The sequence below is a fragment of the Lepidochelys kempii genome, chromosome 5, assembly GCF_965140265.1.
Source record: "Lepidochelys kempii isolate rLepKem1 chromosome 5, rLepKem1.hap2, whole genome shotgun sequence".
NCBI classification, from domain to species: domain Eukaryota; kingdom Metazoa; phylum Chordata; order Testudines; family Cheloniidae; genus Lepidochelys; species Lepidochelys kempii.
This window is the reverse complement of record NC_133260.1, coordinates 42,714,266-42,729,244: the sequence shown is the minus strand read 5'-3', so window position 1 is coordinate 42,729,244 and position 14,979 is coordinate 42,714,266. Positions and strand designations below refer to the sequence as shown.

General features: G+C 38.5%; 1 protein-coding gene across 12 annotated transcripts in view; it reads right to left on the bottom strand.

The window, feature by feature from the left end:
* The window catches only part of ERBIN (erbb2 interacting protein), a 224,729-nt gene that overhangs the window by 115,325 nt on the left and 94,425 nt on the right, over positions 1–14,979 (bottom strand). For 10 of the 12 annotated variants that reach the window (XR_012158901.1, XR_012158902.1, XM_073344084.1 and 7 more), the window contains 2 exons: positions 13,794–13,991; positions 8,772–8,889 (listed from right to left, as the gene is read on the bottom strand). Coding sequence is in view for 8 of the 12 variants with exons in the window: in XM_073344084.1 (XP_073200185.1) it covers positions 8,772–8,889; positions 13,794–13,982 (307 nt within the window). In the remaining 4 variants the exon portion in view is untranslated. Of the gene's footprint in view, positions 1–8,771; positions 8,890–13,793; positions 13,992–14,979 lie in introns of those variants that run through there. The other 2 variants (XM_073344093.1, XM_073344094.1) reach the window with 2 other exon arrangements.

Genomic DNA, 14,979 nt, shown 5'->3' with positions numbered 1-14,979 from the left:
TGGGAACACTGAGCCTTGGGATGGCTCTGGGGGATTGTTGCTTTGGTTGGTGTGCATGAAAACTCTGTAGGCATGGGGGAGGCAGTTACACCTTGTGTAAAATTAATATGGCTAATATAATGTATGGAGGTTAAACTATACGGAAGGAATGTGCCATTTTCTCAGGACGTGTGCAGTGTATATTGGAGAAGGAGTAAAAGAAATGCAAATAAAACATGGTACTTAATTAAAATCCTAATAGGACTCCAAAAGGAGCCATAATAGGTTGTGCTTTCTTTTTCAGATCTCTGTGTGTTTTGGAGCAGGAGATGAAAGTAATCAGAACTCTGGTGGAACTAAAATGCTTTCCTTTTAAGACAGTGTCTGAGCTGCTAACAGCTTTGGATCCAGAAGCAAGCTAATAAGCCTCTGTGTGTAAATGCAAATTACCTAGCTGATGGGCACAAAGGAGCTGCAAATAACGAATACATCTGGTCAGCAAACAAGCCACTAGAAGACTCAGATTATGGCCCTCCAGGAAAGGGAGGTGAAAAAAAGTCAAGCCTGAAAATAAGGGGGACAGGTTAACCTTAAGGTGTGTGTGCGCGCGTGTGGTGTGCTAAAATCTGAAGCTGTGTCTCAGCTATTACCTGAGAATAAACTTAAAGCTTGGTACAGCAGAAAAACTATTGCAAACTTGGTCTGTTGTACAAGAGGGGAAACTGAGGTACACCATCTCATGAATTTCATAAATGACCAGTGAGTGAGGTAATTCACTAGCCTGACTATAGAACAAAATAAGGACAGCCTGGAGGTAATTCTTCTGTTTTTCCTGCAATTAGCAAGGAAATTTGTAAAAGAAAGTGGTATTATTATTAAGCAATAATCTGTCCCCACCAGGGGGGTGGAAATTGTTTCTTTTGTTTTTCAGACACTCTACAAGCAAGCTGGCGCCAGCGGAAGAATAACTCAGAATACCATGGATCTATGTTTTGTGTTGTTTGTCTGTGGTGTTTGTCTTGTTGCTAGCATTGTTGTGTTTTAATGAACAGAAAACCTCATGGTGTGGGTGGGAGGGGGTGAGTGGGGGAGATGGGAACAGGGAATGGGAGTAAGGAAGTTGGAATCATGTTTGGCTAAGGGTAGGAATGGGAACAGGGACACAGGTGTAAGGCTCTGTGGTGTCAGAGCTGGGAAGGAGGATACTAAGGAAGGAAACTGGAATCATGCTTGCTGGAAGTTCACCCCAATAAACATCGAATTGTTTGCATCTTTGGACTTCGGGTATTGTTGCTCTCTGTTCGTGCGAGAAGGACCAGGGAAGTAAGTGGGTGAAGGAATAAGCCCCCTTCAAGCCAGGACACGGCTTCGATCCACATCTTGTAGCTAAGATCTTGACATTACAAGTTATATTAAAAATGACACATTATGCGCTTGCAACACTAACAGACCCAAGGTTCAAGATTTTCTAGCTTCCAAAACACTTGACAAAAGACCCACTGTGACAGGATAGGAACTTGGGTGCACTTGAAGGACAGAAAAGTGTTAGCAGAGCAAACATTTTTGTTCAGTTAAGCACTACATAGAACACAGTTGTTCCAACAATTTCTACCTCCTTGTTTCTTCAGTACATTGCCTAGCGGTCCTGCTACTCAAAATTTCAAAAATCTACCTTTGATGAAATGACAGATTTCTGCTCAGCAAATCCAGCCACAGGTCGAGCATTACATGCCTGCAATAGTGTGCTGGTACTTCAATGAACCACGTAAGGATATTAAACACCTGTCCAGTTCAATACTATTAGGAAACCAAATCATGGTCACCTTCTCTTAGATTGCAAAATTATCCATTAACAAGTATATTCTGAGAAGATGTTTAGCATGACAGATGAGACAAATAGGCCAATCTGATGTAAGCCTACGCAACACAAGAAAATAGAAGTTTTTGTAACAACCTTTAATTGTATTGCTTAAGATAGCTCTGTTGCCAAGAAGTGACTTTTTACCAAGCTAAAATAGTGAAGTTCCTCAATGTTGCTAGCAAGGCCCCGAATTTTTTTTAAATGCTGAGTGAAAATATTCATGACTGGAAGTATGGGTGAAGATTAAGAACAACAACAATAGCCATTGATCCTGCACAAAGCATGTGGAAGCCTAAGGAGGAATGTAATCAGCTGCATCTCTTAACTGGCACCCCAAATTTAAGAGATGTGTTTTTCAGCACTTCTAAGTCATCCCCTACTGATTCCATGTTTTTTGTATTATCAGGACACCTATACTTGCAGTTGGTGGTACTCTATATGGTATCATAGAACTGTCAGTAAAACACTTTTCAGACAATTTAAAAGTCAGCTTGCTCACTCCTCAACTCTGAGTGGATCATGTTATTGGTGTATCAGGCCTATAATCCCCATTTGCTCTGAAGATTTCCAGTGAGTTATCATGGGGTGGAGCGACCCAGAAGTTGCAACCTTAAAGATCCAAGTAAACAGGGGAAAAGGTGCATCTTATGTCCTGAAGCTAGCTGAAGGAAAGCGGAGACCAAGACTTCACAGGCCATGCCAGCTGGCCTAGCCAAGAGCCAAAGAAAGCCCACCAGCATGAGATACCACCCAGATGACATCACGTGATCCTTGAACTGCAGTCCTAGCCCTGAAGCTAAGACCATGCAAGCTAAAGAGATTTAAGTAACACTTTTTTTTCCTTTAGTGGAGACATCCACAATATTATTTATTTTTCCTTTTTAAAGTGTGAATGAGTGGGTGAATATCAAAGAAATAGCATGTGTATATTTAGATTAAATAAATCCTACTTCAAAGCACTTTGTGCTATCCTGGGCCATAAGAATGTTGCAGAAACTGTTGTATGCAATAGCTGTACTGGTCCCAGGATATTAGAGAGACGAGTTAGTCCACTAAAAGATATTACCTCACACAGTCTGCCCATAAAGGGACAGACAGAGGTGGTTAACCACCCTGTATCACAGTGAATAAATCAGATGGGGAAAGAGCCAATGGTGAAAGTCACCTGGTAATATGCAGCTTTGAAGGGAACTCAGCACTACTTCCAAGGGCAAGGAAGTAGATGGTGTCTCCTTAAGTTTCCAGTGATACCAGTTAATCAAGCCTTATGCTAACTTCATGATTTAAATCTCGATTGTGTTAATTTAATGCTTTGGACAGTTGCTGAGTCCATTCCATATGGTCATCAATTGATTGATTTATTAACTCAATTTCAATTTCAGTTGTAGCTCCAATTCGCTAATTGTATTGCTAATTCTTAGATAAATAGAAAGATTTTTAGTATTTAGTTTTAGCGACAAGTTTAAGTGACTATGTTTGTTTTTACTAATTACACAATAAAACCTAAACACCATACAGCTGATGTTTATTTCAAACACAACAACATGGGTCACAAAATCCTCACTGAATTTTAATGGACATTGAGAAATCATTTAGGAACTCTTTGGCTCTAATCCTAAATTAATACCTTTATCCCTAACACAAAAATAATACAAGAGACCAGGATCCAGATTGCTCCCTAAATAGGAGCATATAATGTTTTTGAACGTGAACTGAACAAAATTTAATTACTCAAGTGTATTCTGGATGGAGACACTGAGTCACTATAATGAAACTGGCAATGACAAGATATGTTACTCATAAGGTCCTTACTCCCCCAGGAAGGCAGAGACTGAGGCAATGGCAGCTAGAGCAGCAGCAGAGCATGGGGAGTGTCATGCCATCAGAGACTCAGGACATTCAGGTTGCTTTCAGAATCTCTGATGTCCACATGCAAAACTGAACTGAACTATACATGAAAGTAGAAGGCGGTAAAAAGCATTTTTCTGGTGATTAGAGAGGGTCATTTAAAGAAAGAGTGAGACTTAAGGCATTAGAAGAAACCAAAAAGTAGCAGTAACATAATAGGAAGGGTTAAGTAAAATATATGTGGGATTTGCAGAGCGGAAGGAGGATATGCTGGATTAGCCCTGGTAGAGATAGTTGGGTGAGGCCCCTGGAGAGAGAAGTGGGCCAGGGCAGTCCTGGAGGGATGGGGGAAAGAGAGAAAATAATGGCTTGGGGAAATCCAACATACGTAACTATGACAATATTTTGCTTATATGTGGTTTGTATGTTACTGTTAGTCTAGGCTCTTTAACTGCAGGGTCTGTGTTTTGCTTATCCCAGTAAGCATCAGGGCTTTATTGGGCTAGGTGCTGTACAAACATTCAACCATTATAAAATATAAATTAAAAATATAGTACCAATAACTGTGTTAGTTTAATTGCTCATGCCTCTTCTATTTGATGAGAGTGGTGCCTCACCTAATTTTTCATTGTGTCTTGACAGTTAGGGGTTTGCGTTAGCCCATTCTCTGTAACTTCAATTACACTCTGTCTCAAGAAAACATTCTACCAAAATGTTGAAAACATTAAATACAGATGGATCAATTAAAATAATCTGTGACAAAATTAATCACTGCCTGCTTCTCAGTAGGTGGAAGAATTACAGATACAAGTAAAATGAGATCCCAATTCACCAAGGCATTTAAGCACACACCTGACTAAGTGCTTTGCTGAATCTTGGCCTACATTAGGGTAGCATCGTGTCTCAGAATTGCCATGGCAGGCACAGGGAAGAAAATAATACCACTGTTGCCAGACACATGCAATATGAGCCTGAATATATACTTTACTGCATTTTATCTGTGGAATAATATTTTCACTACATATATGGAGAAAAGGAGTTCATGTACATTTTGTATATTTGTAAGATACTTTTTAAAGTTCATGAAGTTCACAAAATCTGTCTCCACTGGATTCACCCATTCCCATTTGAACTTACCCTGAGTTGGCAAAACCAATAAGACTGCCTCCCAGAATGTATATGATGTTAATGATCCACCAAACACTATCCTGGTGATGGTTTACTGGAGGACACCAAGATTCCCCCTCACACCACCACCCCTGCCTAAATTTTACAAAGATTTTTAGGCACTATTTGAGAGTTCTGAAATATCTTTTTCCTTACCAATTTGTCTTGTCTTAATTGTACATATATACTGGTTTGTCCTATCAGGATTGTTGATGAATGTTGGACTGCTGTCTTATTCCAAGTAAATCAAATTTTGGACCTCCTAGCCTTAGGGTACAATTAAAATAAAATTTTGCATCAATCCCCAATTTAAATTAGAAAATAGGAAACCTTGATTTAAATCATTGACTGTAATCATATTTTTTGGTTGTACAAGATTCAGTCTCATTGGTTGGTATAACCATTGAAATGTTTATTATTTACAACTAAATGTAGCCAATTGCCAGGAATAAGCTTTGAGGATACAAGGGGGAAACAACAGAACTTCCCCTGTTGGAGTAACTGCAGCTAGGGAAAATGAGAGTGATTGGGGGGGGGGGGGAGAATCTCCCCCTTTCTTTACATAGCAAATTGAAAAGCCTGGGACAGCTTCAAATTTATCACACGCTCTGGAGGGAACTCTAGTATCCCTTATCTCACCAGCCAGGATGAAAGGGAAGAGACCGACTCCTTTTCTGGCTTTTTACCAAGCTTCCCAGAAAGAGTCTATCTGAGGATAAAATGTAGCATGTAAAATTTCAGGAAGATTGGTGGGGATTTTTTGGTTGGGGATGGAAGAGTTCAAATTGTGGTGAGTGATTGAAAATTAGGTTTTATGATAGGAAGCGAACTTCAATCTTAACTATGAAGTAGCTACTACTGCTCCCATAACATTTAAAATACAAAGTTATTACAAAAAACAAAGTTATTACACACAGTTTGAAATACCAAATTATACAGCTACTGCCTCCTTAAAATACTTTATGCCTCAGTAACAAACGTTCTTTGAGTAGATCTTTGTACGCTTAGTTAAAGGTTGCATTATTTTGGAAGGACAACTCTCTACAGCTGGTAACTGATCAGTTTCTCCTTGTCTGTGAGCTGAGGAATTTGCTAGCCCTAGAACTAAAACAAAGAAAACCTTTTGATTCATTTAAATATAATTTAATAACTGCTATACTGGAAACAGTTATTTCTTTCAGCAGTTCAGGCTCGACAGAAGAACACTTCTTTTAACTTATAATTCTTGCCATAATGGAAGTATTTAAGGACGGTCTTATTTAGTTAACACTATTAATTCACTTGTACCAGGAACAGAATAATAATAATAATCAAATTACTATATTTCAATAAAAATGCAGTGTTCATTAGAAAATACAATAAAATAGCTCAAATATAAAGCTGGTCACAAAGGACAATGAGGGGGAAACCAATATTTCCACAAGATTAATAATTATTATTATTATTATTTTAATTTAAAGCAGAACCCTTTGTAACTCTGTGGAGTCATAGTTGGATGAATGGACATGTCGTCCAAATAAAGCAATAAATTTGACACAACTAGATTATGGAATTGTGCAGAAATAATTAGCTTAAATATACAGAATACTCATTAACATGACTAATCTGACATTTGGATCTCTCCTTTCTTTAGAGCTCTGGACTTCATTAGAGACATTCAGGAAAGAGATATCATGTACAAAACAGACATCTACAATTTCCATAGCAGGCTTCATTATGCATAACATCAATTTTATCATCCTATTTGGCTATATTTGCATATTGTAATAAACATTCTATATCCTTTAGTTTTACCCCTTTGAATGCCAAACTTCAGATTAAATTACATGCGCAGAACCTACAATATGGATTCAAGATTGTCTGGTAATTGTGCTCCTTTATAGGAGAAACTAGAGACGATAGCAGAAATACACTACTAAACAATACTAGGAGGCCTCCAGGTTGAAAAATCTTGTAGAGAACAGCTATTTTCCAATAATACCTCTTGGATAACAAATGATTTTTTTCATTCCCTGGAAAGGCAACAAAACTTTGCTTGGGCTTTGAATGTTTTTAATAGTTTTCAAACAAAACCATTAATCCAAGCTGAGAAAACTTCACTGTGATTGTGGTAAATCCAACCTCCTGTTATAACGAATTATTTTTTTAAATTGCTATGCATTGTATGAGAATTTAATTAAGGCAAAGTATGTTAATCTGCAATAGGTTTCCCATCATTAAAGTGAATTAATGAGGTGATACTGTACTGTATTCTGCAGCAACTTAGTTTCTGATCAGGCACACCACTTTTTCCTATAAACAAGAAAAACAAGTCTGCTAACAACATGCAGGGCCAGATTAACTCTCCTGTGAGCCCAGGCCTATAAGATTTTATGGGGCCCCTATATACAAGTCTTTTTCCTAATTTAAAACAAAATCACCACAATTATGGCATCGAGGCTATTAACACTATACTAAACTTGCCTTTTAATTAACAAAGCCATTCTGTGGTTACATTTCAGTCTTAAAACATGTAGAATATAGTTAAGTTAATTCAAAATAGCCTACTTCTTACCTTAGAACAGCTGTTATATTAGTTTCTTTCTGGGAGGGAGTTTGGGTGCAGGAGGGGGCTCCAGGCTGGGGCAGAGTGTTGGGGTGCAGGAGAGGGTGAGGGGTGCAGGCTCTGGGAGGGAGTTTGGGTGCAGGAGGGGATTCGGACCTGGGGGATGGGGTGCAGGAGGGAGTGCGAGGTGCAGGCTCTGGCCGGGAAGTGCTTATCACAGGCAGCTCCCGCCAGGCGGCGCAGCAGGGCTTAGGCAGGCAGGCAGGCAGCCTACCTATCTACCTGCCATAACCCCACGTCACTCTCAGAAGCGGCCGGCTGCTGGCACATCTCTGCGCGCCCCTGGGGGGAGGGGGCAGTGTGTCTCTGTGCTACCCGTGCCTGCAAGCATAACTCCCATTGGTCGGTTCCCAGCCAATGGGAGCTGTGGGGACGGTGCTGGGGCAGTGCGCGTAGCTGCCTCCCCTGCCAGGGGCCACAGAGACATGCCAGCAGTCAACCACTTCCAGGAGAGCGTGGGGCCACGGCATGCAGGCAGCCTGCCTGAGCCCTGCTGCACCGGGGCCCGCCTTAGCCTGGGGCCCTAGGCTGCAGCCTCTAAAGCCCCTGCGTTAATCCGGCCCTGACAATATGAAATGTTTGAATTTGCTCCTGTTAGCCCACAACTACCAATTTGATAAACAAAAAAACAAAACCTTAAAATAAATATTTTAAAAACCAAAAATTCAATCAAGAACATTCAAATTTCTGACTTTCCTATTACACTAAGTATTAGCTGTGTTCAGCAGTTAATTTTATTAGTATTAAGCAAAATAAATCATTTATATTTGGATTCAGCAAATGGAATCCACTGCTGAAACAATATACAGTAAACCAATAACTATCATTATTACGAGCTCCTGGTTATTCTCTGCCTGTTACCACTCACAAAACTTGGATCTCAATATTTCAGACTTCAGACTGCTACTTACAGCCCCGATCCTATAAACAATTATGCATATGCTTTGCAACTAGGCCACTTAAAATAAATGGGCCAACTCAAGGTAGTGCAGTTTAGGTATGGGTATGTTTAAGTTTGCAGGATCGGTGTCTATTTCATTCCCCTATCAATTTTTTTTTGTACTGAACTTCAAACTAAACAGTTTATTTTATTTTTGATACCTCTGAAAACAACAAATGTCACACAGACACATTACAATCAACATGTTTTTCCATACAGTAAGTTTGACGGTCACTTAGGTTGGTGATTTATATTTAATATTAAGACAAGTGTTTTATGAAAGTAATAATAGTTGCCTCTGGGATTCTGTATATTCATACTGTTTTGCCCTTTCGCTCCTCTAAAACGTAACAACAAATAAAATAACTTACCATTCTTGCTGACATCCAGTTCCCTGAGATTAATGAGATTTGCAATGGATGCTGGCAATGTTGTTAGATCATTGTCTGGCAAACTCAGCTTGTGCAGGGATTGACAGTTAAAAAGTTGCTATCGAAACAAAGAAAAAGGTGACTGAGCATCTTTCCATTTTCTTTATATGTCTTTTGTTTTTAATTCTTTTTAACTTCTGACCGTCTCACTAGAAAATCAGAATATTTGTGAAATACTGAATTACAAAATGTGCATCAGTGAAAAGCTGTAACTGTCCAGAGCCAGCAAAGTGTGGCAAACGCTTATATTAGATGCTCTCTACAAACGCCTTCCAATGCTTCAGAATTCATTAACTAGAGCTAATATGTAGTAATGAGGAATACTAACATCCACTTTTCAGAGTCAAAATGCCTGACAATTCTCAAATCTATAAATAAAAAAGCAGAAGCAAATGTAGGAGAGAGAGAGAAAGAGAGAGAGAGAGGGGGCGCGCGCGTGACTGGAGCACTGGCTCTGGTGCAAAATTTGAGGCCTGCATCAGAGGCTGTAAAGCAGTCAGGCCACGTATTAAAGTAAATGCTTACAAGTTCACTGTTTGTTACATACACTTGGCCAAGTTGTTGCTAGTGTACTAGACATTAAATATTTACATAAATATATTTTAGAAGGCTAGTACAAATATACCCCAATCTAGTACAAAATAAGATGAATAAATATAAATGTTTTGTCCAAGATATCAGAAACAAGTGGAGATAAACACAGAAACACAAAGTGGCACCTAAGTTGTTTACCTCAGTCTATAAATGTCAGGGTATCTCACCTGAACCCTTTGTGTCGCTGAGGGGATAGCAAAAATTCCTGATAACTGAGCTGCTCCTTGCCATAGTGCACTCATGTGTTAATGAATATGGCAAGTTGTGCAGCTTGTTAAAACTGTGCCTTAAGGGCAATAAATCTGGCCAAGCACCTCTGTCACCAAACTGTGCTTGTGGTCTCTCTCTATGAATAACATCAAGGTCTGCAAAATTAGCAGGCTGCACTCTCTACTAGTGCTGATAAGACTAGAGTTCCAAAAATAAAAGCACTAAACAGCAACAACATTCCCCTCTTCTACAGCAATTACATGTGCTTCCACAAATAAATACAACTGAAGTCTGCATTTAAAACCACACATTTTGGAACACAAGCTTTAACACCCACACAGGTGGTGTTAATTTTTTACAAAGGGATGAAGTTCATCTAAATTGAATATATTTAAAATAAATCTAAATTATGAAGCCTCCTTATTTTCCCCTGCCTTAAAAGGCAATACTAAAGAAGTTTAACAGAGTGGGGGGGGGAGGGGAGAAAATGACTAACATTTTGAAGTTATTAAGACGAGCAGGATAGTCTGACTGTGCATATATATGCATGGGTTAATTTGAGAATAGACAGCCAATGGCATCTGTAAATATTAACAACAATATTAACAAAAATTATTTGTATTGGAGTAGTGACTAGAGCCAGAGTCCCATTTTGCTAGGCACTGTACAAAACATATAATGAAAAGATGGCCCCTACCCCAAAGTGCTTACGATCGAACTATAAAAGACAAGAGACAGCTGGTGAATAGAGATAAAGTTGAGGGGGAAAGCACAAGGAAAGAAAGGAATGATGCTGACCAGCATATTAAGTGGTGGTCACAGCACTCTGGCTGCCGAAACACTGTCAAGGTTTTTGTACATATCACAGCAGAGTTTTAAGGAAGGATCTAAAGGACTACCAAGTGTTTTCGTACGTATTTATGGGGAGTTCTTCCCACATGGGAGAAAGCATGACAATGCCTGTTGGAAAACTTTACAAACGGGCAGCCAAGACAATCTGAGGATCAGAGGCAAGGGTCAATGTTTCGATAGCAAATAGGAGAGGACAGGTAGGCCAGAGATAATTCATTGTCCATGGACAGTAATTCCTCCAAAAGATTAATACTGTCATCTGTCATTAAGTAGTGCATAACACTGGTGTTGAAGATTTGGTTCCTGATAATCTTGAGTAAGTCACAACTCATTATCATGATCTCTTTTGCAACATTTCCCCCGACTTATGTTCAAACAGAATTCTGAGGAAGAACTGGCCAAACAGTGAGAATGTGGTTGGAATAGATAAGATTTACTTTAACTTTTTAGTGACTGCCACAACAACTGCCATGAATATGAGTGAGAAGTCACTGGATTGCATTGCTCACATAATAAACCATTATTTCAACCACAAACCATGGAACAAGTCCCAGGAATTTGATATTCACATAACACCCAAACCATAAAAGTTTGGACGATAAATTATTCAAGAGAATAACTCTAGTCTGTGTAGTGACACAGTACCTTTTCTTCAGAAATATGGACCTGTTACTAGCTTGCACCATCAGTGCTTTCATTAGTTGGATTTCCTTGGGTTATGTACTGGATAGGTGCTTTGGTTGGCATACATCTTTTGGAGCCATTCTTTTTTCTTACTATTTCCAGCAAGACAATGTGCTCAAAAACGTACCCCTGCATGCAAACAGTTATATAGATTTTAAAAATCATACTAAATTTATCTAATTATTCATGTGAAAAGAATGAAAAACATATGGCACAGGCAGTGGGGAAGAGGTTTACAAAAGTGAAAAGTTTTAAAATTTTGTTTTTTCATCTTCTGTATTCTGATACAGTGGTCCATCACTGGGAGTGTGGAGCCAATTAGAGTTGGCTGGTGTAAAAACTATATGGCTAACTGTCCTTTAAGTTGCAAGGAAAATAGGAAGGTAGAATCCAACTAAAAGATATGCTTGTGCAGGAATGATTGATCCTTTCCTCTAACAGATTTACCTCCAGGAAGCTGTACTAGTAATTGAGGTGTTTTGCAGCTTTAGGAAGCTTCAGTGTTTAGTGTTAGCTGGAAGACTCCATTTTGAATCAAGTGGATATGGCTCATTGGTCAAAGCCTACTGGGGAAGGAGCTATGGTAGATAAAACCTACTCTAGTCCTAAAAATTTAGGATACTTTTTTAAACTTGGGAGCTTTCACGTAATTTAAGCACTTAGGAGCATAAGTGACTTTCAAATTTTACACATCAATCTAGCTTTGGGAGGTTATCTTAGGCAGATGTCTGTTACAGCCTTGAAAGATTGAGTAAGCTTGATGTAGGCAGAAGCGTGCCTAGCTTGAAAAATTGGTTCTAACTCTGCGGGTTCTCTCTTTAGCTGGAAGACATGCAATGCAGCTACCAAGAAATTTTTCTAACTTAAGTTATGTCAGTTCCTTGGGGACATATTTTTATTTAAATATTTATTTTTAATCCTCCTAAGTCTCCTTCTACCTTTCCCTTTCTCAATATTTGAGTCTATGATTCACAGTTCACATTAGTGAGACAGATACTGGAATACTGTATACAATTCTGGTATCCACATATTGGAAAAACTCAGAGGGTGCTGAGAAGAGCCATAAAAATTATTTGAGAGCTGAAGAAAATGCCTTATAGTGAGAGCGTCAAGAGTTTAATCTTACAAAGAGCTTAATTTGTTTACCTTATAAAAAAAGATTGAAAGGAAACTTGATTACAGTGTACCTTCACAGGGACAAAATACCTGGTACTAAAGAGCTCTTCAATCTAGCAGACAAAGACTTATCAAGAACCAATGTCTGAAAGCTGAACCCAGACATATTTAAACTGGAAATAAGGCACACATTTTTAAACAGTGAACATGACTAACCACTGGAGCAAACTACCAAGGGAAGTGGTAGATTTTCCATCTCTTAAGTCTTCAAAAATAAAGACCTTTTGGAAGATATGCATTAGTCAAGAACAAAGTTATTGGCTGTAATACAGGGGGTACCTGAGTGAATTTAACTGCCTGTGATATACTGGTCCCTTTTGAATCTATAAATGTATTCATTAGATCACTATGTCACATGGTCTTCCCCCATATTTAATAATGGGTTCTTCAATCTAGCAGAGAAAGGTATAACACCATCCAACAGCAGGAAGTTGAAGCTAGACAAATTTAGACTAGAAATGGAGCATGCATTTTTAAACAGTGAGAGTAAATAACCACTGGAACAATTTACCAAGGGTTATGTGGATTCTCCATCACTAACAATTTTTAAAAAAAATCAAGATTGGATGTTTTTCTAAAAGATATGCTCTAGAAATTATTTTGGAGACATTCTATAGCCTGTGATATACAGGAAGTTGGACGACATCATCATAAAACGGTCACTTCTGGCCTTTTTAAGACCTGTAGAACATCAAGTTGCTATTAACATCTATTCCTACTGAAAAGGTAGAGAATTCTCAGTTTGGACAGTTGACAAAACAAACAATATCTTGACTTAGGCCTTGTCTACACTACAGGGGAAATTCGATCTAAGCTATGCAATTTGACTTACGTGAATAGCGTAACTCAAATTGGCATAGCTTAGATCTACTTACGCACGCAGGAGTCGACAGGAGAGCTTCACTAGACCCGCTAAATCGACCGCCAATGCATCGATTGCTGCTCGTCAATCCCCCAGTAAGGGTAGACAAGCTCTTAGTAGTAGTATTAGTAGTAGTGTTGGCTTAACTGCTCCCACTGACATCCAGTGGGCTTAATTAACTGTAAGCTGCTACTACCACCCTATTTGGGGTAAACAAGAAACTGAATAACGTCCTCATTGGTTTCAATTGCTTGGACTTCCAATGGTTACAAAAGCTATCAATGTGAAAAACTGTCAACTTTTAAAGAGCCTAGCAAAGTAAATATTCAACAATGATTCAGGCAGGATAATGATCAAATTTTCCATATACTGGTGATGAAGATGAAAAGAAGCAAAAGCAACAAAGTCTTCAGTAACATATTAAGACGTTTAAACTGGTGAGTTGAAAATGGAAGTTGGTCACCTACGAGGGCCCTCAATGACAAAAGACTTTTAGAATTATTATTCCACTGCTGTATAATATAGATGTAGTAAAGTAATAAGGTTAATACACCTCACAAAAAAACAAACCCCAAACACCATACCTTTGGAAGCTCCTCAATCTGATTTGCATCTAAATAGAGTTCTTCCAAGGTCTTTTCAAAGGTAAATATCTCTTTCGGCACTTGTTCCAGGCTGCAGTGAGAATAATCAAGTGCAGTGACAGTTTCTTCTTCTCCACGCAGACAGCGGCATGGCACCAACCGCACAAACAAGTTCCGCTTTGTTGTCATTTTCAGGCACTGTAAACAAAAATGAGGTTTCTGAAATATCTTTACACTTTGAGAAACTAATATATTATTTTTTACCTCAACAGCTTATTAGACGCAAAGTTTAGAATTATTACATTTTAAGGACTGCAGAGCACCTGCAACTTCCATTGAAGAAAAGGATACTGTGGCTGCTTGGCAGTGGTGAAAATCAGGCTATAAATTTTTACTTTTTTTTTAAAAAAAGAGAAAAAGAGTATCAAACTGAAACCTCCACTTCTTACAGCAAAGTTTCACTTTCTCAGGAGCATTATGCTTTAGTTCCTAGAAAATTAAGTAGACATTTCTTTTAAGAGGTGCTTTTATATTTCATATTAGGAAAACCTTTCTAACTATAAGGATGGTTAAGTATTGGATTGGGCTTCCAAAGGAGGTTGTGGAATCTCCATCACTGGAGGTTTTAAAGAACAGGTTAGACAAATATCTGTTGGCATGACAAAATGACCTTAAGGTCCCTTCCAGCCGTACATTTCTCTGATTCTGCACCCTCATTCAAAAAGTAGGACATAGATAACGAATCAGTATGGTTTCTGTAAATTGATCCAACTACAAACGTGACTGCCACTAAAAATTGCACTATAAAGAAACACTTTTAAAAAGGTGCTCAGACACAGGAATTCTATTCATTTTCTGCAATTTCACCCACAGTCTGGAAAGCTTCAAAACACAGATTTTTAAGAAAAAAGCCATTAAACATTGGTTTTACTTCTTAAAAGTAAATGAATAGGCAATAGGAAAAAGATTTTGATGGAAAACAATGAATTTTTTTTTTTTTGGCAGTGCAAAAGGTAACTGCAATCTATGTTCCACCTTTGAATTTATGCAGTTACAAATTTGATTCTGTGAGTATCTAGTCTGCTACATATTCCAAATTATACTTTGCTCATCTGGAACTCATTTTGTGGGGGTGCCTTACATTCCAAATTTTATTTAACTCATGCATGAGTGTTAGTACTATTAT